At 43.0% G+C, this 17,893-nt stretch overlaps 1 protein-coding gene across 6 annotated transcripts; it reads right to left on the bottom strand.

Annotated features, from left to right (window-relative positions):
* Window positions 1–804: 804 nt before the first annotated feature.
* Window positions 805–13,995, bottom strand: Mtx3 (metaxin 3). Of its 6 annotated transcripts, none has more exons than XR_003844802.1 (10): window positions 13,901–13,995; window positions 13,573–13,642; window positions 13,144–13,220; window positions 11,893–11,985; window positions 11,153–11,335; window positions 10,989–11,065; window positions 10,018–10,175; window positions 9,566–9,762; window positions 8,737–8,825; window positions 805–6,367 (listed from the first exon to the last, which is right to left on the bottom strand). XR_003844802.1 is itself a non-coding variant. In XM_021208720.2 (9 exons), the coding sequence occupies exons 1-9, from the start codon at window positions 13,979–13,981 to the stop codon at window positions 6,257–6,259; spliced, it is 939 nt and encodes a 312-aa protein (XP_021064379.1). In that variant the 5' UTR covers window positions 13,982–13,995; the 3' UTR covers window positions 6,072–6,256. The 6 variants fall into 6 exon arrangements, 2 of the variants coding, with proteins under 2 accessions (XP_021064379.1, XP_029399940.1); XR_003844801.1 differs by having other exon boundaries at window positions 9,566–9,667; XM_021208720.2 differs by lacking the exon at window positions 9,566–9,762 and having other exon boundaries at window positions 6,072–6,367.
* Window positions 13,996–17,893: the final 3,898 nt, after the last annotated feature.

The raw sequence follows: 17,893 nt of genomic DNA, 5'->3' as shown, positions 1-17,893 counted from the left end.
CGCCTACTTGGTGAACTCCAGGAAAAGATGAGTACACCTGAGAAATGACACTTAAGGTTATATGCTGGCCTGTGTATGCCCACCCCCACATATGCACTTACACACACACACATACACACACACACACAGAGAGAGAGAGAGAGAGAGAGAGAGAGAGAGAGAGAGAGAGAGAGGCGTGTGCAAACACACAAGCACATACACGTACACAATTAAGAAGAAAAAACCCAGCTGGGCGTGGTAGCACATGCCTTTAATTCCAGCACTCGGGAGGCAGAGGCAGGCGGATTTCTGAGTTCGAGGCCAGCCTGGTCTACCAAGTGAGTTCCAGGACAGCCAGGGCTATACAGAGAAACCCTGTCTCGAAAAACCAAAAAAAAAAATAAATAAATAAATAAATAAATAAAATAAAATAAAAAAATAAGAAGGAAAAAACCCAAACCATTAACTTCCATCCAGCCTAAAACAGTGTTCTTTCCTTAATGTCTCCATTCAGCTGAATGGAACATTGCTGGACTGGGGGCCAACTAAAGGGCAAAGGAAGACAAACTGACAACCGTGCATAGCTGTAGGTGTCTGGCATGGCATGCAGGTCAGTAGTGGCCTTGAGGCATGCACCCACTTGGTATGGAGTACACATCTCACAAGGGTACCCAAGGATCCTACACAAAATGGGCGAAAAGAAGCGGTACTTCATCCGGCTGAGCCCCAGCACCCAGTGACTTTTTTCAGCCACTAAAGTTCATCTCAAGAAAGGCAACCATATCAATGAATAAACGATGTACAGCAAGAACTAACAAACAGGCAGATGATTTACAATTTTATTGAGAAAATAGCTATTTTGAGATTATATCCAGTTTCTCATTTATCAGAATAAATTCTAAACAGTGACCATCATTTCCACTTCTGGGTATTTCTACATCAGCTCTAGGTAAAATACATTCACAGTAGGCAAGGCTATGGTATTTGCACACTAGAACAGAGACTGCCTTGGGAGATGGAGCCAATAAACATCATATGCAGCTCTTGTCCCTTCCTCTGTTGATCTTCCAGAAAGCTAAAGTGAAGCTACAAAACTTCAGTTTCATTTAAGGATGGTTTCTATTTTACAAAACAGTAAGACGTAAGAGAAACCCGAATCATCTTTATGCATTTAAAGGCTTGTACACACCCGTCCTCCATCAGATCAAGATGCCAGCAGCCCACGGACCAAAGAACAAGCAGCCAGAATGGCCTTCTCCTTCCCCAATGACTCTCAGAGGCTGATGCAAACTCTGGCAGGGCACTTCCCGTGATGGCCGAAGATCTGGGATATGTAAACTACATGATTACAGGCATCGCTCTAATCTTCGAGAGGAAAACTGAAGCATCAGAACTAAGATCCAAGAGCTTTTCATATGGTTGGCTGCTCACCATGACACCAGCACTCAAACCCCACAGCAAGTTGTGCTTCTAATGTACATTCAAGCCCTGGCGCGCCGAGCCTGTGACTGTGTGTATATGCTGCAAAGGCTGACAAGGCGCCATAGCCTCACTAGTGAGCTGGTTTATACTCTGGGAGGAAATGAAGCTTGTTTAGTCACCCTTAGCATCACCAGAGAAACACTCAAAACAGAAACTTTGTAATGAGCACAGACAACAAAATACTCAATGTTCTCCTAAGGAAATTCCTTAGAACACAAATCCCATAAAACATCTACTTTTTAAAAATCCTCAGTAAAATAAGTTAGGGAAGTGGTATATTAAATGGAGGTGAGACAATGAGTCCCCCTGGGGGATGTGCATGCGCCCGCACACAGCCTGGTTCAGTCTGCCCTCTCTACATGCACTCGCACGCATCCTGGTTCAGTCTGCCCTCTACATGCGCCCGCACGCAGCCTGGTTCAGTCTGCCCTCTACATGCACCCGCACGCAGCCTGGTTCAGTCTGCCCTCTCTACATGCACTCACACGCAGCCTGGTTCAGTCTGCCCTCTACATGCGCCCGCATGCAGCCTGGTTCAGTCTGTCCTCTTTGCTAATAAAATAAAACATCTCTGAAGTTGGAAACCAAAAACACACATTTACACATCAAAGGTTCTGAAAAGCCTACAGCGAGTCAGCTTTGCATAATACAGCATTTTCCAAACTTAGTAGAACAATATATTCTACCAAATACCCTCTTAGAATCTACTCTTGCATAAACTAAATGTTTTTACCTTATAACTTCAAATTAATAATAATGAGGGCATAAAAACGTGCCTGTTTCCCCTTTGAAAGAAGCTGGCGCATTCTGTTGGCGCAACCCTCTATCACAACACACCTTCACTGTTCACAGGCAATCAGCTCCAGCCTCCCTTTTATCACATGTGGCTGTTCAAGAATGTTAATTCTTTTAAGACTGTTTTTCTGGAAAAATATTTTTTAAGCCTTTTAAATTCCCAGAGTTCTCATTTGTTTTGGACACAACAGTACTGAGTGTAAAACAAGCATCCTGGGGTCCCAGAGATTACACCATCACCAGCAGCTTCCACACTAACAAAGAGCCAAACATCCTGGCCTTCTCATCCTGAAACGCAGCTCCAGTGAGGCTTCAGTTAACACAAGGTAGAAACGTAAAATCATTAGCATCTTGATATTTTAATGGAAATTAGTTTTGGTGTGAGGCTGTGAGAAACATTCTCAAAGGCAAGGGCCATCTTCAGGGATGCATCTGTTAGAAACCTGAGCTGCTTTCTCCTTAAACTCAAGAATGAAATAAAAAATGTTGTCAATATATAATGTAGTTCTCATTTGGAAACTAAACACTAGGTCTGCAGTATTAAATTTTAAGATAGAGATATGTAGATAGTGACAAACTTAATCTACTAGGTTTGCTTTTTAAAAATCCTTTTATTTTGGAATAATTATAGACTCTTAAAGCATTACAAAAATGGAAGTGAGATATTCCATGGCCCCATCATTCAGCTTCCTAAGTATATTTAAACAAATTTTACTGGTAATTATGTGTGTGGGGGGGGGGGCATGAACATTTTGAGTACACATGCTCATGGATTCCAGAAGGGTGTGTCGGATCCCCTGGAGACAGAGTTCCAGAAGGTTGTAAACCACCTGCCATAGGTCCTGGGAACTGAACCCACGTCCTCAGCAAGAGCTGTACATTCTCTTAAGTACTGAGCCAGCCAGCCATTCAGCTCCCAAGCATATTTAAATATTTATATTCTGCCTTTGAGTGGTTATGGTTGTGGCTGTTGAAAAACTGTTGACTCTACCAAAAAAACCATTTTGAGCAAGCTTGGTAAGGTGCATGTCTGAGAGGCAGTACCCAAATCAAATCCCACCTGAACAAAGTCGTTTTCTCACAATATTCCTCAAGTTTCTGCCTCTGTTGATGTACGTTTTGCCCATTTTTAGACTTTGAAAACATTTTAACTTAGATCTAACTTAAGTATCTTTGTTCCCTGTGTTACTGTATTTATCAGTTATAAATTTTTAGGGATTATAACTAGAAATAAAAATGGTTGTTTCCAAAAAGTCTTGGGTCCTCTAGTACCCCGACACTTGTTACTGTGAGCCTTTTGTGAAGTCAAGTTGTAAAGAAACCCACACCCCCTTGTCTGTGGTTGCTTCAGTGTTAGGTCACCACTGTGATGACAGTGTTCACTGAAGATGCTTTCCTGTGGGAATTAGCAAACTCATCTTTTTTTTCTAGCTCTGTAAAATCAACAAAAGTAAAAATGAGCACAGTCCCTGTTTCCATGCTGCCTGCTACCACCACCTCCGACACACATGGCTCACAGTGTTTGGTCAGGGCTGTGGGGCACTTTTCCCAGCATACTCACACACACACGTCCTGACAGGGTCACTACAGCCCTTTGTCCCGTCTAAGGAACTACCTCCTTCTAAGAGCTTCTTGGTGTGCCTGGTCCCTGAAGTATTCTCTGCTCAGTTACAGCTTCCTCCTGTTCCATTTGCTTAGACAAGCAGAGCTCAACTCAGTAACTAACATCTAAGTTCTTACTCAGCTAACTAAGGTTCTGCAGCTCAGAAATGTGGGCTTGAAGCACATGGGCTACAGAATATAAGGCTAAAGGCAGTTCAGAGCAGGGTGACCATAAAAAAAAAAGTCACTTTACAGACATCCTCTCCACTAAAAAGAACAAGCGCTTACTATTCTAAAATGATTAAGAAGAGTTTGGTGCACAAACAGTACAGTACACTCCTTGGTTGAAGTCTAGAGTCTTCTGAATATGGTCTGTTGCATTCTTCTACCATGTAAGCCCATGTTCCTTCCTCACAGACATTAGCAGAACTTACCTCAGAATTACCTTCTAACATCACCCACAGAGAGTGAGATTTTACAATCTAGTACTGTTGATATGATTTTTTTTTCAGGAATTGTTATCGTTCAAAAATAATTGTCCTATTCTTACATGCATTTTACAAATATAAACTACTTCAAATACTTTTTGGAAGGTTTACTACTAATAATAGTTGAAAATGAGTAACCCTGATTAAAGCATAAACAGATATATGACTAATGTGTCACCCATCCTTCTTTAATATAAAATCAATCATAGAGACAAATGAAGCCTCTTGATCATTAATCTTAAAACACAATACTCAGATATACCCAGATTTCTGACTGTTGTAACTTGCCTTAGGAGATCGCACACATACACTCACTTCCCGTACACACATACACCACACACACATGTACACACATACACTTACCCTACACACATTCACTCACACACACATGCACAAACCCACACTCACTAGCACACATTCACTCCCGCATTGCACACTCACACACACACACACACACACACACACACACACACACACACACACACGAACACACACCCTGTTAAAGCAGTTCTGTGAAACTCATTGAGTACATGTCCGAAATGCAAATGCACTCACAGAGGTGGATGCGACTGTGTCTTATTTAAAGCTTCAAGACTGAGTATTTACAGTGACCTGAGACTTACATCTACCAAAAACAGAGCAACCTGGGTTGATGTAGGTCAAATGCAGCTGAGCTCCACTCTGCTCACAATAGCCCAGTCTCTAGACAACACAGCCTGGTTTCTGCAGAACTTGGCAACATTTTCTGAGCACCACAGTAATCTTGTAAGACACTAATCCCAAACATGGTCCTATTTTTAAAATTCCAGAAGTAGTTTTACAATAACAGAAGCACCTTGGCCACTAAAATTAGCGAGTTTATATTATATGTGAAATTACTACACAGCAAATCCTTGAACGGCTCATTCACAACCAATAACTGTAAACCGTCTTAGAAACCTGCTACTTTTGACTCATTCCTTTGGATCCTTCAACTATAGTTAAAATTGCACAGGAAATAATAGTTTGTCAGAAAGTGTGACTACATGATATGCTTATTAGGAAACAAACTGCTTTGAGTCAAATGGAGCACTGAGACCCAACACACGGGAGCAGATCCAGGACGCTCGCCACGGCTCATCCCAGGGGGGCCTAACAATTCAGGGAGCACAGTAACACTATAGTAAGACAAGCTAGACTTCCAGTTCTGGAATTGATGTAAGAATGAGACAAGTAAGCAACGGTGTACTAAATATACAGGTCTAAGGCTGCCATGTTCATCTTTGCTAGCTTAGAGCAAACCTATCAGCAAGTACTTAGTCAAACTGGCGTGCGTGCATGTGTTATCAGGGGTATTATATAAATCACCTTTAACATTTGTATATGTAGTACTAAACTGCCAAAGGAGCAGACTTACAAGAAAACAATTAAGAAGCACATTCCTCATTGCTTTTTAAAATTAAATACAGGCTTTTCTATTGAAATAATTTCTATTTTTCCTGGTTCTTAAAATCGGCATCAGACTTCTTAAAAGAATAAGGTCTCAGCCAAAAAGCCACATATTAGGTACTGAGACGAGTCTAAGAAAAACTAATAAATTAACTTAAATACATTAAAAATGTACATTCACAACAGAATTGCAGCTTTTGGTCAGCAACACCTGAACCAAAGGCAAAGATCTGCCAAGGTTAAGGCAGGAGTTTTATATACAGTACCATGGGCTTGCCCTGCCCGCCCACCCACCCAGTTCGCTTAGCATTCACCTTTATTTAAAATGCACTGCCAAGCTAAAATAATAGCTTTCCTAATTTACACATACAGCTCCCTCTGCTTTAGTCTTAAACCTATTACAGCATTCTTTGGGTCTCCGTACACTTGGCATCAGCAATGACTGCAACAATCATAAGACAGACTGCAACCAGCTGTGACTGTCAGGGTGACAGCAGCTGCAAGGAATTACTCTCCTCTTCTGCTGGAGTCAGTTTGAGGGTCGGCAGCTTCCGAGGAAGAAGCTGAGGGCTTTGGCGGAGGTTGCCATCCATCTGTGGAAAGTACAAGACACAGCTGAGTGAGGCTGAGGCTCTGGTCTTGTGGAACGTGGCCTCCCCATCTAGTCTACAGCCTAGAAGAGGGTAGAACCAGGGGTTTCTAGGACTGATGGAGTACCTTCCTCTGATCACTAATCACTCAAAAATGATGGATGTCAGACTTTGTATACCAGCTGCCTCAGGATCCATAAAAAGCAATGTGGCTCTAACTCGACCATCACAAAGTTACAGTAAGACTACACTGCCGGACTTACTTGGCTGGAGCCTCACTTAAGACACCGTCGACAAGTCAGTGTGGATGCAATGTTCCTGCGCTCTGCTCATCTTCCCCACACACTGACTAACAGGCACAGAAAGGAGTCCTTTTTCTGGGTCCCAAGGCCAGTTTCAGAGCTGAAGCTTGAGCCAGGGCTCCTTATCGTAACACTGTTGGTTTTTAACTATACTTCTTTTCCAAACGGAGAGTGGAAAAAAGCATGCAAAAGCACCCCACAGGAACTGAGAGGCTGCAGAGCAAAGGATGCTGGGAAAAGATATGGCAAGCGCATGTTCTTTTGGTCTCATCTGGAGGTTCCTTCAAGCACTGATCACTTCTAAGCTGACTTCAAGAAACAATTCATACAAAGTGTATTTTTAAAATGCCCAAGAAGTTCAGAGACACACACTCCCACCCCTAGAACACTAGGACAGGAACTGCTCAGTACTTACTTAGATCTTCACAAACCGCCTTCACCAAGACTAACATAACATAGATGGTGCAAGATGCAGATCTGGAGTTGAGTTTTCTACCAACTTCACTCCTTCAAAACCTTGAAAGCAGCTGCCAACAAACCGCAAAGGCAGCAGAAAATACTATCCTAGCATTCCCCCAACAGACAGGCTATTTTCAGAGCACTGTATAAATGCAGAATACCTAAAACTTCCCTTGTTTCTCAGGATGCTCTTTCAACACAAGGAGAAAACATTTTAGCAAAGTGTGTATGTACAAGGATTGCAAAAGACAGAAAATAAAAGATTAATTTTCACTTTCAAATGAGAAAAGGGTGTGACCAGTGAACAACTGTAGCAAGCAGCTTCTGATTTCCAGCAAGCAGTAAGTTTCTCCAGCATTTGTCTTTCCTTTAAGCTCTCGGCTTCGCTATAAAGTTTAACAGAGTGTTTAGGAAGACCTGCTGCCCTACTGTTACTCCAACCATCACAAACCTCCCACACAAGAGCAGATACTGGTGACCAGCTTACAAGACTTCCATAAACTGATGAAGGTCCAAGGTAGATACGTATAAAGTAGATCCTAGCTTTGTCTTCTGCCTGTGTGGGTACTTCATAGTTCCCCACAGGTCACCAATTCCCCACATATAGAATATGAAAACTTTGTCAAGTAGCCTTCGTCTATTAGATGAGTGAGATCCTTTGACCATGCATACATCTTAATAGGATGTGTATTGGACTAAGCAAAGACTTGAACTCACCCAGGTTTTAACTCAGACTACCAAAATATACCACCAAATGGAACACTGGGAACAAAGGCCATCCCGGAGAATGCCAGTGGCAAGCCTCCTCACCCCCTGGTGACAGACACAATCTCATTTAGTCGCTGCACACTAGCCTACAGGAGAGAACAATAAGCTACAGCATTCATGCTGGAGCCTCAGCTCTCAACTTTCTTCAGCCCAAAGACCTTGGCAGGTGACAGAACTGCACACACCCTCACATCTGTGAAGTGGGACAGTAGGAGAATCTGCACACAGAGCTTCCGGGAAGCTTGCACGAGCTAACCCCATGGAGCTCTTACACCTCAGTGTCTGTAAAGGGTGAGCCTATCAGACACCTGGCGCAACTCTGCACAGCCTTTCGCACGCTTCCAATTGGAACCCTTCTCAAATCCTCCCTGGCTGGCTCTCTCCCCGCTGCCCAGGACTTTAGAGTCTCACACAAACTGAGACTCTCCAACGTGAGAAAATACCTAAGCCGGTTAAAAACACTGCAGACCACAGTAAGGCCAGAAGACCAGAAGGCGGGGGCACCGGGAAAGAAGCGAGACATTACTGCTAAGGACGACAGGGCGTAGGCACTTAGACCTGCAGAAATAACTTCAGGGCAGGGCTTGAACAGCAAGCAAGGCTTGCTTCTGACTTGCTGTCTTTAAAGGCAGTGTTTGTGCCACCCAACTTGGTAAATGCAAACTACACAGTAAAAAGAAAACCAATACAGTTACTTAATTTTTCCTCAATCAGGCTGCTGCTGCTGGCTTCAAAGCACTGTATTACATAAGTCTTTGCTGAAAGTATACTCAAACAAGTGAACACACAAACCACATTACTACATTTCCACAGAGAGGAAAACAACGACTGAAATCACCCGACCTTCTCAATTAAGTTGGACTCCTTATTTACAAGCTGCGTGAGCTTCTGCAGGTTAGCATCTACCATTTCTTGTCCAGCTGGGGAGACGCCTGAGAAGCCAGGAGAGAAATCAGAGAAAGGGAACTTTGAAAGAGTTTCACGCTGTTTAAGATTGAAAACAATGCTTTTCCGTTTACCCACCCTCCCCCAAAGAAAACAAAAGAGAAATGGAGAGAAAAACACATTTTGGGTTCAAGGGGAAAGTTAGGAGGGACAACAGTGCTCCAGAAGAAATCAGAAAGGAAAACACAAACTCTATCTATGGAGGACCCTGAGCAACAGGACATGCAGCCAGCCACAGAGGTTAGTAAAGGCGTGGTAGTTTCAAGTACAAGCTGGCTCTCTCTCGAATCACATCAGTCACTGGTCACAACACTACAGGCAGCTTGCTAAGGCAGCGATTTCCTGCCATCTACTCACCAGGCACCCAAGACATTTAAAAGGATTTTTAAAAGTAGGACTTTCTGAGCTTGATCCCAGGACATTCTAATTTGGAAAGCATAAATGAGCTGTGTAGTCAGTCAGGCTTGTTAGCCACTGCTCAAGAGTGACAAGGCTGGATGCTGCTTGGTTCCCTAACGTCCCACTTCCTAGACCTTCCTGTCTGTAAAGCACATAACTCATGACAAAAACCAGCCTGTCTACCTAAGCCAGGTACTTCATAACTTCTGTTTCTTAAAAGGACAATTTCAGCCACCTCCACAAATGCAAACTTAGTGCCCCAGTCTCTTAAGCACAAGGCCCCAGTCACAGAGAATTCCATCCTAAGTGCCAAGAGCCCTCTACTTACTATATCTCCAGTTTGGTGCAATCAGTTTTCAAGTAGTAGAATCATGGGAGTGTACCTCATCAAAGTCACTCTGCTACTGATTTCTGTTCATGAAGGAAAATGCTGGAAGCAGCAGGTAAGAATCATTTAAAGTGATTGCCCACTCGAATGAGGATAAACACTACTCTTCAGCAGGGACTCAACACGTGTGGTTTAACCTTTTAGAAGAAAATGACTCACTTCAGGGGGGCAATACTTATAGGTAGATACACATAGAGTGTAAAGTCCAGAGGATGATGGGAGTCCAATGCCTCTCTCTCCACGTAACTAATAACACGGGAGCAGACGAGGCTGGGAAACCTCCAGGTCTTGAAGCCATGAAGTAGAATCTAAGACAATCCACAAACTTGTTCTACTTCTGCACTGTCAGGAGACTATTTGAATAAACATTAGCTGAAGAAAAGCTGACGTACCTCCAGGACCGGGCCTAAAGTAGCTGCCCAGGATGTCATCAGAGAAGCGGCACAGGTTGCAGAGCTGTTTCAGATGCTTCTGTAAGTGAACTTTGGGAAAACTCACTTTATAAAGAGGCGCAAGGAAACCGAACACATAGGCGTCCAAGGTGGAGGGCCTGGAGACAAAGGACTCTCCTTCAGGGGCACTTAAAGGCACTTTTAGGAGTCAAACTATCTGTCAAGTCTAACAGACAAATCACATTCTAAATGGTTTACTACCAGTTTTGTTTCCAAAAGTGAGGGAGTCCAAGTTTTACCTTCTAAGTAGCTTTAAGAATACTCTAACCATTTACTTTATTCAGAAGAGGCTGAGGTTGTGAACTACAAATGTTACAGACTAGAAGTAGGGTGAGAATAATGTTTGATACTTTTATAGTGACATACTCAGCATAATAAGCTAATGTTAGATTAATGCCAATAATAACAAAAAAAAAAAAAATATAAAAACCCAGTAAATCTTGAGCTAAGAATAGAACCCAGGGCCTTGTGTAGGCTATTAGAGAACTCTATCACTCAGCTAAAACCTGAGAACCCCCTTTGAAGTGTCAGGAAGGGTATGGTGGCACATGTGTGTCCAGGGCCTTCATGGTCAGTACAATGGGTAACAGGCTTGTGCTCTGGACGGCCTGTGGGAGGAGGGGCCCTGTGGCTGCTGGGGTTGAGCCTCAGCCAGAAGGGCCCTTGTCTTCTGCAGCAGATCACTGACCCAACCTTTTGCTGTTGTTAAGGGATAAGATAGCTTATTCTTGAGTTAACTATGAGTGGCTCTGGCCCAGGAACACAGACGTGGGTTACTCCATGTAGGGTTTTCAATGTGGCAGCAGTTTCATGACGTTTTCATAGTAATAGAACAAAGAAAGCCGTAAGTCATCTTTTAAATACCAAAAGAGTGGCTTATGGCAAAGTGATTTTTAAGAGAATTTACTCACGTGTCACCAAAGAAAAACTGAGATGTTCCCAATCTGTTTGATAGGAGATTTAGGCACTCCTTGGCATCTCTATATATCTAAAAAGGATGAAAAGTGCTTTGCAGGTAGTATCTGCCACCTCTCCCTTGCCAACAGGGCGCCTGCTGGGAGAATCCAGGCTGTACCTGTGCTTCCACTTCTTGGACATGGTAGAGGGGAGGTTCTCCCCTTGTCAAGAGAATCCTATTCAGGGCTCCTCTAGACATCCTTCCCGGCAGGATTAAATTCAGAGGGAAAGGGATACGAGAGGCAAACCATGGCTTTGTCACGGTAAAGTAATTCTCATTCTCAACCCAGAAGGTGTGAAGCTGCCAAAGAAGATAAACCATTACAGGGATGCTCCGCCAAGACAAACACCGCCCAGTCAATGTGACGACATTTTCATAATTGTCTTTGAATAAAGTAACTTCATTTAAATTTTCCAGATGAAATGACTCAAGGTAAAATGAGATTATCTTAACCATATGAATTTTGTTCTCTGCTATATCTCAGTACCCAGGATATAGCCCAGTACATAGTCAGTGCTCAGCAAATATTTTCAGAATGAATGAACTACAATATAACCAATTCTATACATGGAGCAAAGTCTCATCTTCCATCAATAGTGTTTATTTCCAAAACTATATTATTGCACTGGACTATAACTCAGTGGTAGAATATTTCCTTAGCCAAACAAGCAAACAAACAAAGTGGACTGTCCACTTCAGTGGGAAGGTAAATGCCTAGGAGAATTCAGCTTTCTCATAATATAAAAGATCAAGGCTAATACAAGAAATTTCCTCTTTAAGGCCCGCCCCCCCAACCCGTTTCATTTTTTTCTAAACAGATTACAACATTTTCAACTAAGTCACTCAGAGATGCTCACCACAGCAGGGAGAAGCTTCTCTTCCAGGAGAGCGATGTAAGCCAGTGTGTCTGCCCCTTGTTTTGCTGTGAGCTCACAGTCAGCATTATATTTCTATTAAAAAGAAAAACAGTTTCTCAGAGGTCAAAGGACATTCCTAGGGAGATAAACAAATTAGAACTCCTATTCTCCCTCACAAATGTCAAACCTGACATTAAGAGGGAAGAATACTAACCAATGAAAACTGTTTCTTAATGCACCATACACACACACACACACACACACACACACACACACCAATGCTGCTTACAGCTTGTCAACTTCTATTGCTTCCATGCTTATCAATGACCTTTGTTCAAAGTATGGCGTGTGGTACAATGTTAATGAGCAAAAGCAACCGTTTTTCACAAGGAAGGAAAAAACACACAGTTCATTATAATGGTTTTTTTTTTCCCATTAAAAAAGGAAACTTCTCAATTTAGAAATGGTTCAAATTTTAATGGTACAAGATTTTTTTCCTAAAGTACTGACAAACCAAGTATAACCGTCATGTTTATATGAATCTTTTATATTTAAACATCATGATTTACTACATAAATATTTACACTTTCACACATTTTAGATACGTGATTTCATAAAGCATGTAACTATCACATAAGTGCTTTTTAAAAGTAGAAATGCAAAGCTCAGTATTCAACTCAGTGGTAGAATGCTTGCCCACCAGTGACTACAAGGTCCTGTATTCAATTCCCAGCATAAAACCAAACCAAACCAAACAATAACAACAAAAATGATCAAATAAAATAGTTGCCATATGGTGGGAACTCAGGTGTCACACTTAGCATGAAATGTATAGTAACAACAGGACTAAAGTGATGACGTTATCAACAAGTCTGAGTAACTGTCCTTTTCCGTAAATCCACAATAAATGCATTACATATACTTCATTATACTTCCAGATCACAGTAAAATAAAATGCATGCCTTTCAGCACCAGCAAGCAAGTCTTTGTTTCTCTGTTGTCAAGATCCAGGCATTCCCAGTTGCACAGAGAATTAAAATCACTTTATAATGAACCAAAAACAAGTCATACAGGATGCCAGGTGTGATGGCCACACCCACAATTCTAGCATTTGAAGCCAGTCTGTGCTGCACAGTGGCAGCATAGATTAGCATATAACCCAGTCTGAAATAATAATAATAACAATAATAATAATAATAATAATGAGTAACATGCAGAAAACTACCTACTTCTTCTAAAGGAGCCACCCACCTGTTTTCTTAAAAAGTTTATAATTTTTGCAGGCTTAGAAATAATGCTGTCTTCAGTTGTCAAAATTGGTACATCACCTATAATCAAAAACAGTTTACACACAAGCAAACACCGTGATTTATTCTGAAGATTACAATGCCTTAAAAACTACACCAGTTGGCACATGGGAGAGCATGGGCACAAACGTCTGTGGGCTTTACAAAGGGCAGCACTAAAAGACATTTTCGTTTCTCCTATTTTTCCAGATTTGCCTTGTACTTTGAGTTCTTACTCACTCGGAATGGCCAAACGCAAGCAACGCACAGCCAAGGTCGTTCTTAAGAAGCCAAGCCAAGACGCCCAAGGTACTCTTGGGCGATGTGGCTGGAAGGCAAGCTGGGAGGCAACTGTTGGGAAGGGCGGAGAGGCGCGGGGAAGCTTGTACCGTACCTCTCGACCCTCTCCAGGTCTTGTCTATCACATTGACTCTCAAGGGCGCGCCGGAGAACTTGGCATAAGCCTGGAACAGAGTTTGCGATAAGAGAGTTTAGACACCGAGAGCGGGCGTGCAGGTCTGCAGCAGGGGCCGCCGGCGGCGACGCGCAGGCTCCCCGCTCCGGGGGACCTCGGATGCAGGAGGAGGACCTGAGGATGCGGGGCCGGCCGGCCGGGACAGCGCCGCCGGGTCGCCGGGCCCGGACGCCTGCGGGCGGCCCGCCGGTCCCCCGCGGCTAGCCAGCCCAGTCCTCCCGCGCCCCGGCCCGCGAGGCGGCCTCACCAGCACCACCAGGGACTCGCTGTGGACCGAAGGGAGCCCCCAGTCTCCTCCCCAGCAGCTGAGCTCCATGGGGGCCGCCATCTTGCCGGGGCTGACCTCGGTCACCCGGAAGGACTCCTACCGCCCACTCTCCAGCACGTGGAATGGAGGGGGGCGGGACGAGGAGCTGGGGCTGACTCCGTGGGGCTTTGGACAGAGTCAGAAGGGCCAGCAGCAGGCCTTTGAGGGAGAGTTGAGCAACCAGATTAGGAGCTGTGCCTTAAGGGAAACAGACCTCCTAGGAGTCCTCCAAGTTAATTATTGCATTCAGTATTAATGCACAGCCAAGCGTGCAAGCATCACTATGGTATACATAAATCTGTAAAGTGGCTATTCACACAAACGTTTACATTGACATGGAGGTCGTTGGTACAGTTGGGCCTTTGTGATGTTCAGTCATTGTGATGGTCCTTTGCCTGCCTTTCCAGTCTCAATTTCAGTTGCCATCCTTATGTTAATGTGATTCAACCTCATTTAAAAATTAGCCCCATTCTAAAGTTTTTAACAGGGGACTCTGGCTTACACTCTCCTTTAATCCAGAATGGCTTTCTCCTCTAGTGGCTCTCGCCAAACTAAGTTTAGTAGGGCTGGAGAGGTGGCTCAGTCAAGAGCATCTTTCGAAGACTTGGCTTGGTTCTCCGAACCTACACGGTGCTCACAGTCATTGTACGCCAGTTCCAGGCGGCCTGAGGCCCTCTTCTGGCCTGCACCGGCACTAGCCCTTCACGTGGTGCATACACACAGGCAAACCACACACATAAAAACATTTTTTTTAAAGTTAAACTTACCTTTTTCAAAAATCATGAACTTCTTCCAGCTTCCTGAGGCTCCTTGTAAGCACTTGAATTTTGAATTTTGCTTCTGTCCATACTCACAGGCTTTTTGCCATTCACTGTACAGAAGCTTTTTGAGGAAGGACAGGTCTGGTGGCTTCCTAGGTGTGGAGCCAGTGAAGACACAGAAGGTCTTGTGCCTAGAAAGGCTCTTCATTCACTTCATGTTCTACTGTCACTCCCTTTAAGTCATAATCTCGGTGCAAAGGGTTCTGAATTTTTATTTTAGACTAAGCATTGTAAATCATTCAGCCAGTCTTGTCTATGGGCCTAAATATTAATTTCTCAGAAAAGCCATTAAAGAAAAAATTTGGCAGTGTGGACATTTGGGCATACTTACTGGATCTCAGAATCAGAACCTGGGAACTGTGTAAGTTTTATAGACAGCACAATAGTCTTTCTAGAACAGCCTTCTTGATACCCCTCTGGTTTTTCTGTCTTCCTCTATTACAAGAAGATGCTAGGGTCCCCTTCAATTGAAACCTATTGTCATAACAATAATATTCAGCAGTATTTTCTAGGCACATTTTGCATAGTAAGGGAGCAACATTCCAAAATTACAGTTCTGATTTGCTAAAGTCTTTTTTAAATATTTTGCTTCAAAAATAGGATATCTCAAAAATGGAAAGAAAAGACATTCCAATCCTAAAAATCAATTAGTCACACTTTTTAAGTAGGAAATGCTTAGCAAATGTATAGTTGAAACTAAACAACACATTTACTAAGCGGAGAGTACATCTGAGGTACTAGAAGGCCCTGGAAGATTACAGAGATGGAATGTGGAGTCTCTCCTTAGGAATGTGTAGTCTACAAACCAAACATTACACATAGGTAAATATAAAAAACCATTGTTCCACTAAAGAGATGGGTCATCTGTTAAAGGCCAGGTTATAACGAAAACTATAAAAAGCCATTGTCACAAGTAAATGTAGAGATTTATAAAATATTATAAACACAGAGGCAGAGCCATGCATCACTGGTGGATTGTTGGAGGATGGTTGGGCCACCTTCATATAAAGAAGGTAACTTAACTTTCTGACTCAGTGTAAAGGAAATTTCATGCTTTGAGAAATAAAGTTCTAAGCAATAAAAATAAGGCTCAGAGTCTGTGTCCTACAATAAGACACTTGAAATAAACCTGCAGTGAGGATGTGGTTCACTGTGTCTTGTTGGCCATTGAGGTGGTGGGTGATCATTCTTTGTGGCCACATAGGTGATTACTTAGTGTGACCTTCTCTCCATCGCTCCTGCTACTTACACTAATTTTATTTGCATTAGAGAGAAATTTAAATCTATTCTCTTATTAAGTTAAGGCAAAAAAAAAAAAAAAACCTTTCTCCCAATCCGATAAGAAAATTCCTTCTTACAGGTTTATGTGTACCTAGTTAATAGCAATCTTTGTGTTGCTGTAATTCCTTTTGAGATTCTATATCTGCTAGCTTGAATTTTAAAATACTGGTGTACCTTCTTGCACAACCAGGCTGAATACTGTTCCAGACAATGGGGAAGAAAGCTGAAACCATCAGAAATCATGCCCGGTATGGGTACTTGGCTCCTGTATCCTTCCTGGCTGTTAAAGAAGTTGTTCAGAGTTCATCAAAATCGTCATTTCGAATTCTTCCCAGGCAAAGCATTCTCACTGTCTGCAACACATTTGTGTATGGGCAGGATGGCCCGGAGCACAGCTTTATAATGACTCTTCCAGACCACTTTTTTCCCTGAACAGTTTTGTTTTTCAGAAGATGCTCATTCAGTGGTTTCATCTGAACTCAGAGGACCTGACCTTGGCATCCAGTCCTGTCACTCATGTGTTTCATAGTTTTACTGGGGGCCATGATACAAGTTCTTTTACAATCCCCACACGCTGCATTCCTGTTACTAAGAATCTATGAAATGGAGTTCCTGGCAATGACGCTATGTTTGTGATAAATGATCATGCAGTATGGTCCTTTATGGGGGAGTTAAACTGAAGAGCCTTGAATGTCCTTAGTTCATGTGCAGATTTAGAAATCCTTACGGAGAAAACTCCCATGGAAAATAGGTCGAGAGAATTGTTTTTTTGTTGTTTGTTTGTTGGTTTTTAGGTTCTAAGTTCGCTGTATATTTGTGAGCCACTGATTTACTTTGATTCCATGATTCTTCAATTATAAAGTGAAGGTTCGTTTAGCTCTGAGGCACCATCATTATATGTGCAATGAACATTTAGTAATAACTGACATTTGTGAAACAATAAACACCAGAATTGTTTTTAGTATTTGACATAACTCATTTGATTGATCTCATGTTATCTCCTCCAGTTTTCATGGAGAGATATTAACATTCAAAGATGTTAGTTAACTTCCCAAACATCCAGATAGGTGGGAGAACAAGAATTTGAACTTAGGCAATCTGCTTTAAAGCTAAGACACCTTTTTAACCAATACCATAGTGCATTCCTATGAGAAATCTGTTTAAAAGTCTTCTTTTCATTCATTTGTTTGAAGAGACTTTATTAAGAAAAAAAAAAAAAGTCGACTGCAGAAGCGCCACAGCTTCTGGGACAGACCCTGTTTTGGGCTACAGATATCCTGGCCAGAAGAGAGGTGTCGGACCGGGAGGGCTCTCACTGCCTGAACTGGCAAGGGAGCCATCTTTGCTCCGGGTTGCTCAGGGACCAGTCTGCGCTGGTGAGAGTGCAGACTGCAGAAGCTACACAGCTTCTGGGACAGGCAGAAGCAACACAGCTTCTGAGATAGATCCCCTTTCAGGCTCTGGACATCCGGGCACCTTCCCTGCCAGAAGAGAGGTGGCCAACCAGGAGGGCTTTGTCCATCAGAGCAGGTGAGAGAGCCAAATTGTGTCCAGGGTCCCTAGGAGACTAGACTTTGCAGGTTAGTGTGCAAACTGCAGAGGCAACACATCTTCTGGGACAGGCCCCTTTCCGGCCTACATCTTTAGCCAGGAGGCAGGTCTGAAGCCAGAACTCTGCACTTTCCCTGCAAGAGGAAAGCTTGCCTGTGGAGAGTACTCTGACCACTGAGACTCAGGAGAGAGCTGGACTCCCAGGACTGCTGACAGAGGCTAACAGAATCACAGGAGGAACAAGCTCCAACCAGAGACATCTATAACAACTAATGCCAGA

The sequence above is a fragment of the Mus pahari genome, chromosome 11, assembly GCF_900095145.1.
Source record: "Mus pahari chromosome 11, PAHARI_EIJ_v1.1, whole genome shotgun sequence".
Taxonomy (NCBI): domain Eukaryota; kingdom Metazoa; phylum Chordata; class Mammalia; order Rodentia; family Muridae; genus Mus; species Mus pahari.
The sequence above is the reverse complement of the archived record's forward strand: the minus strand, read 5'-3'. Positions and strand labels throughout refer to the sequence as shown.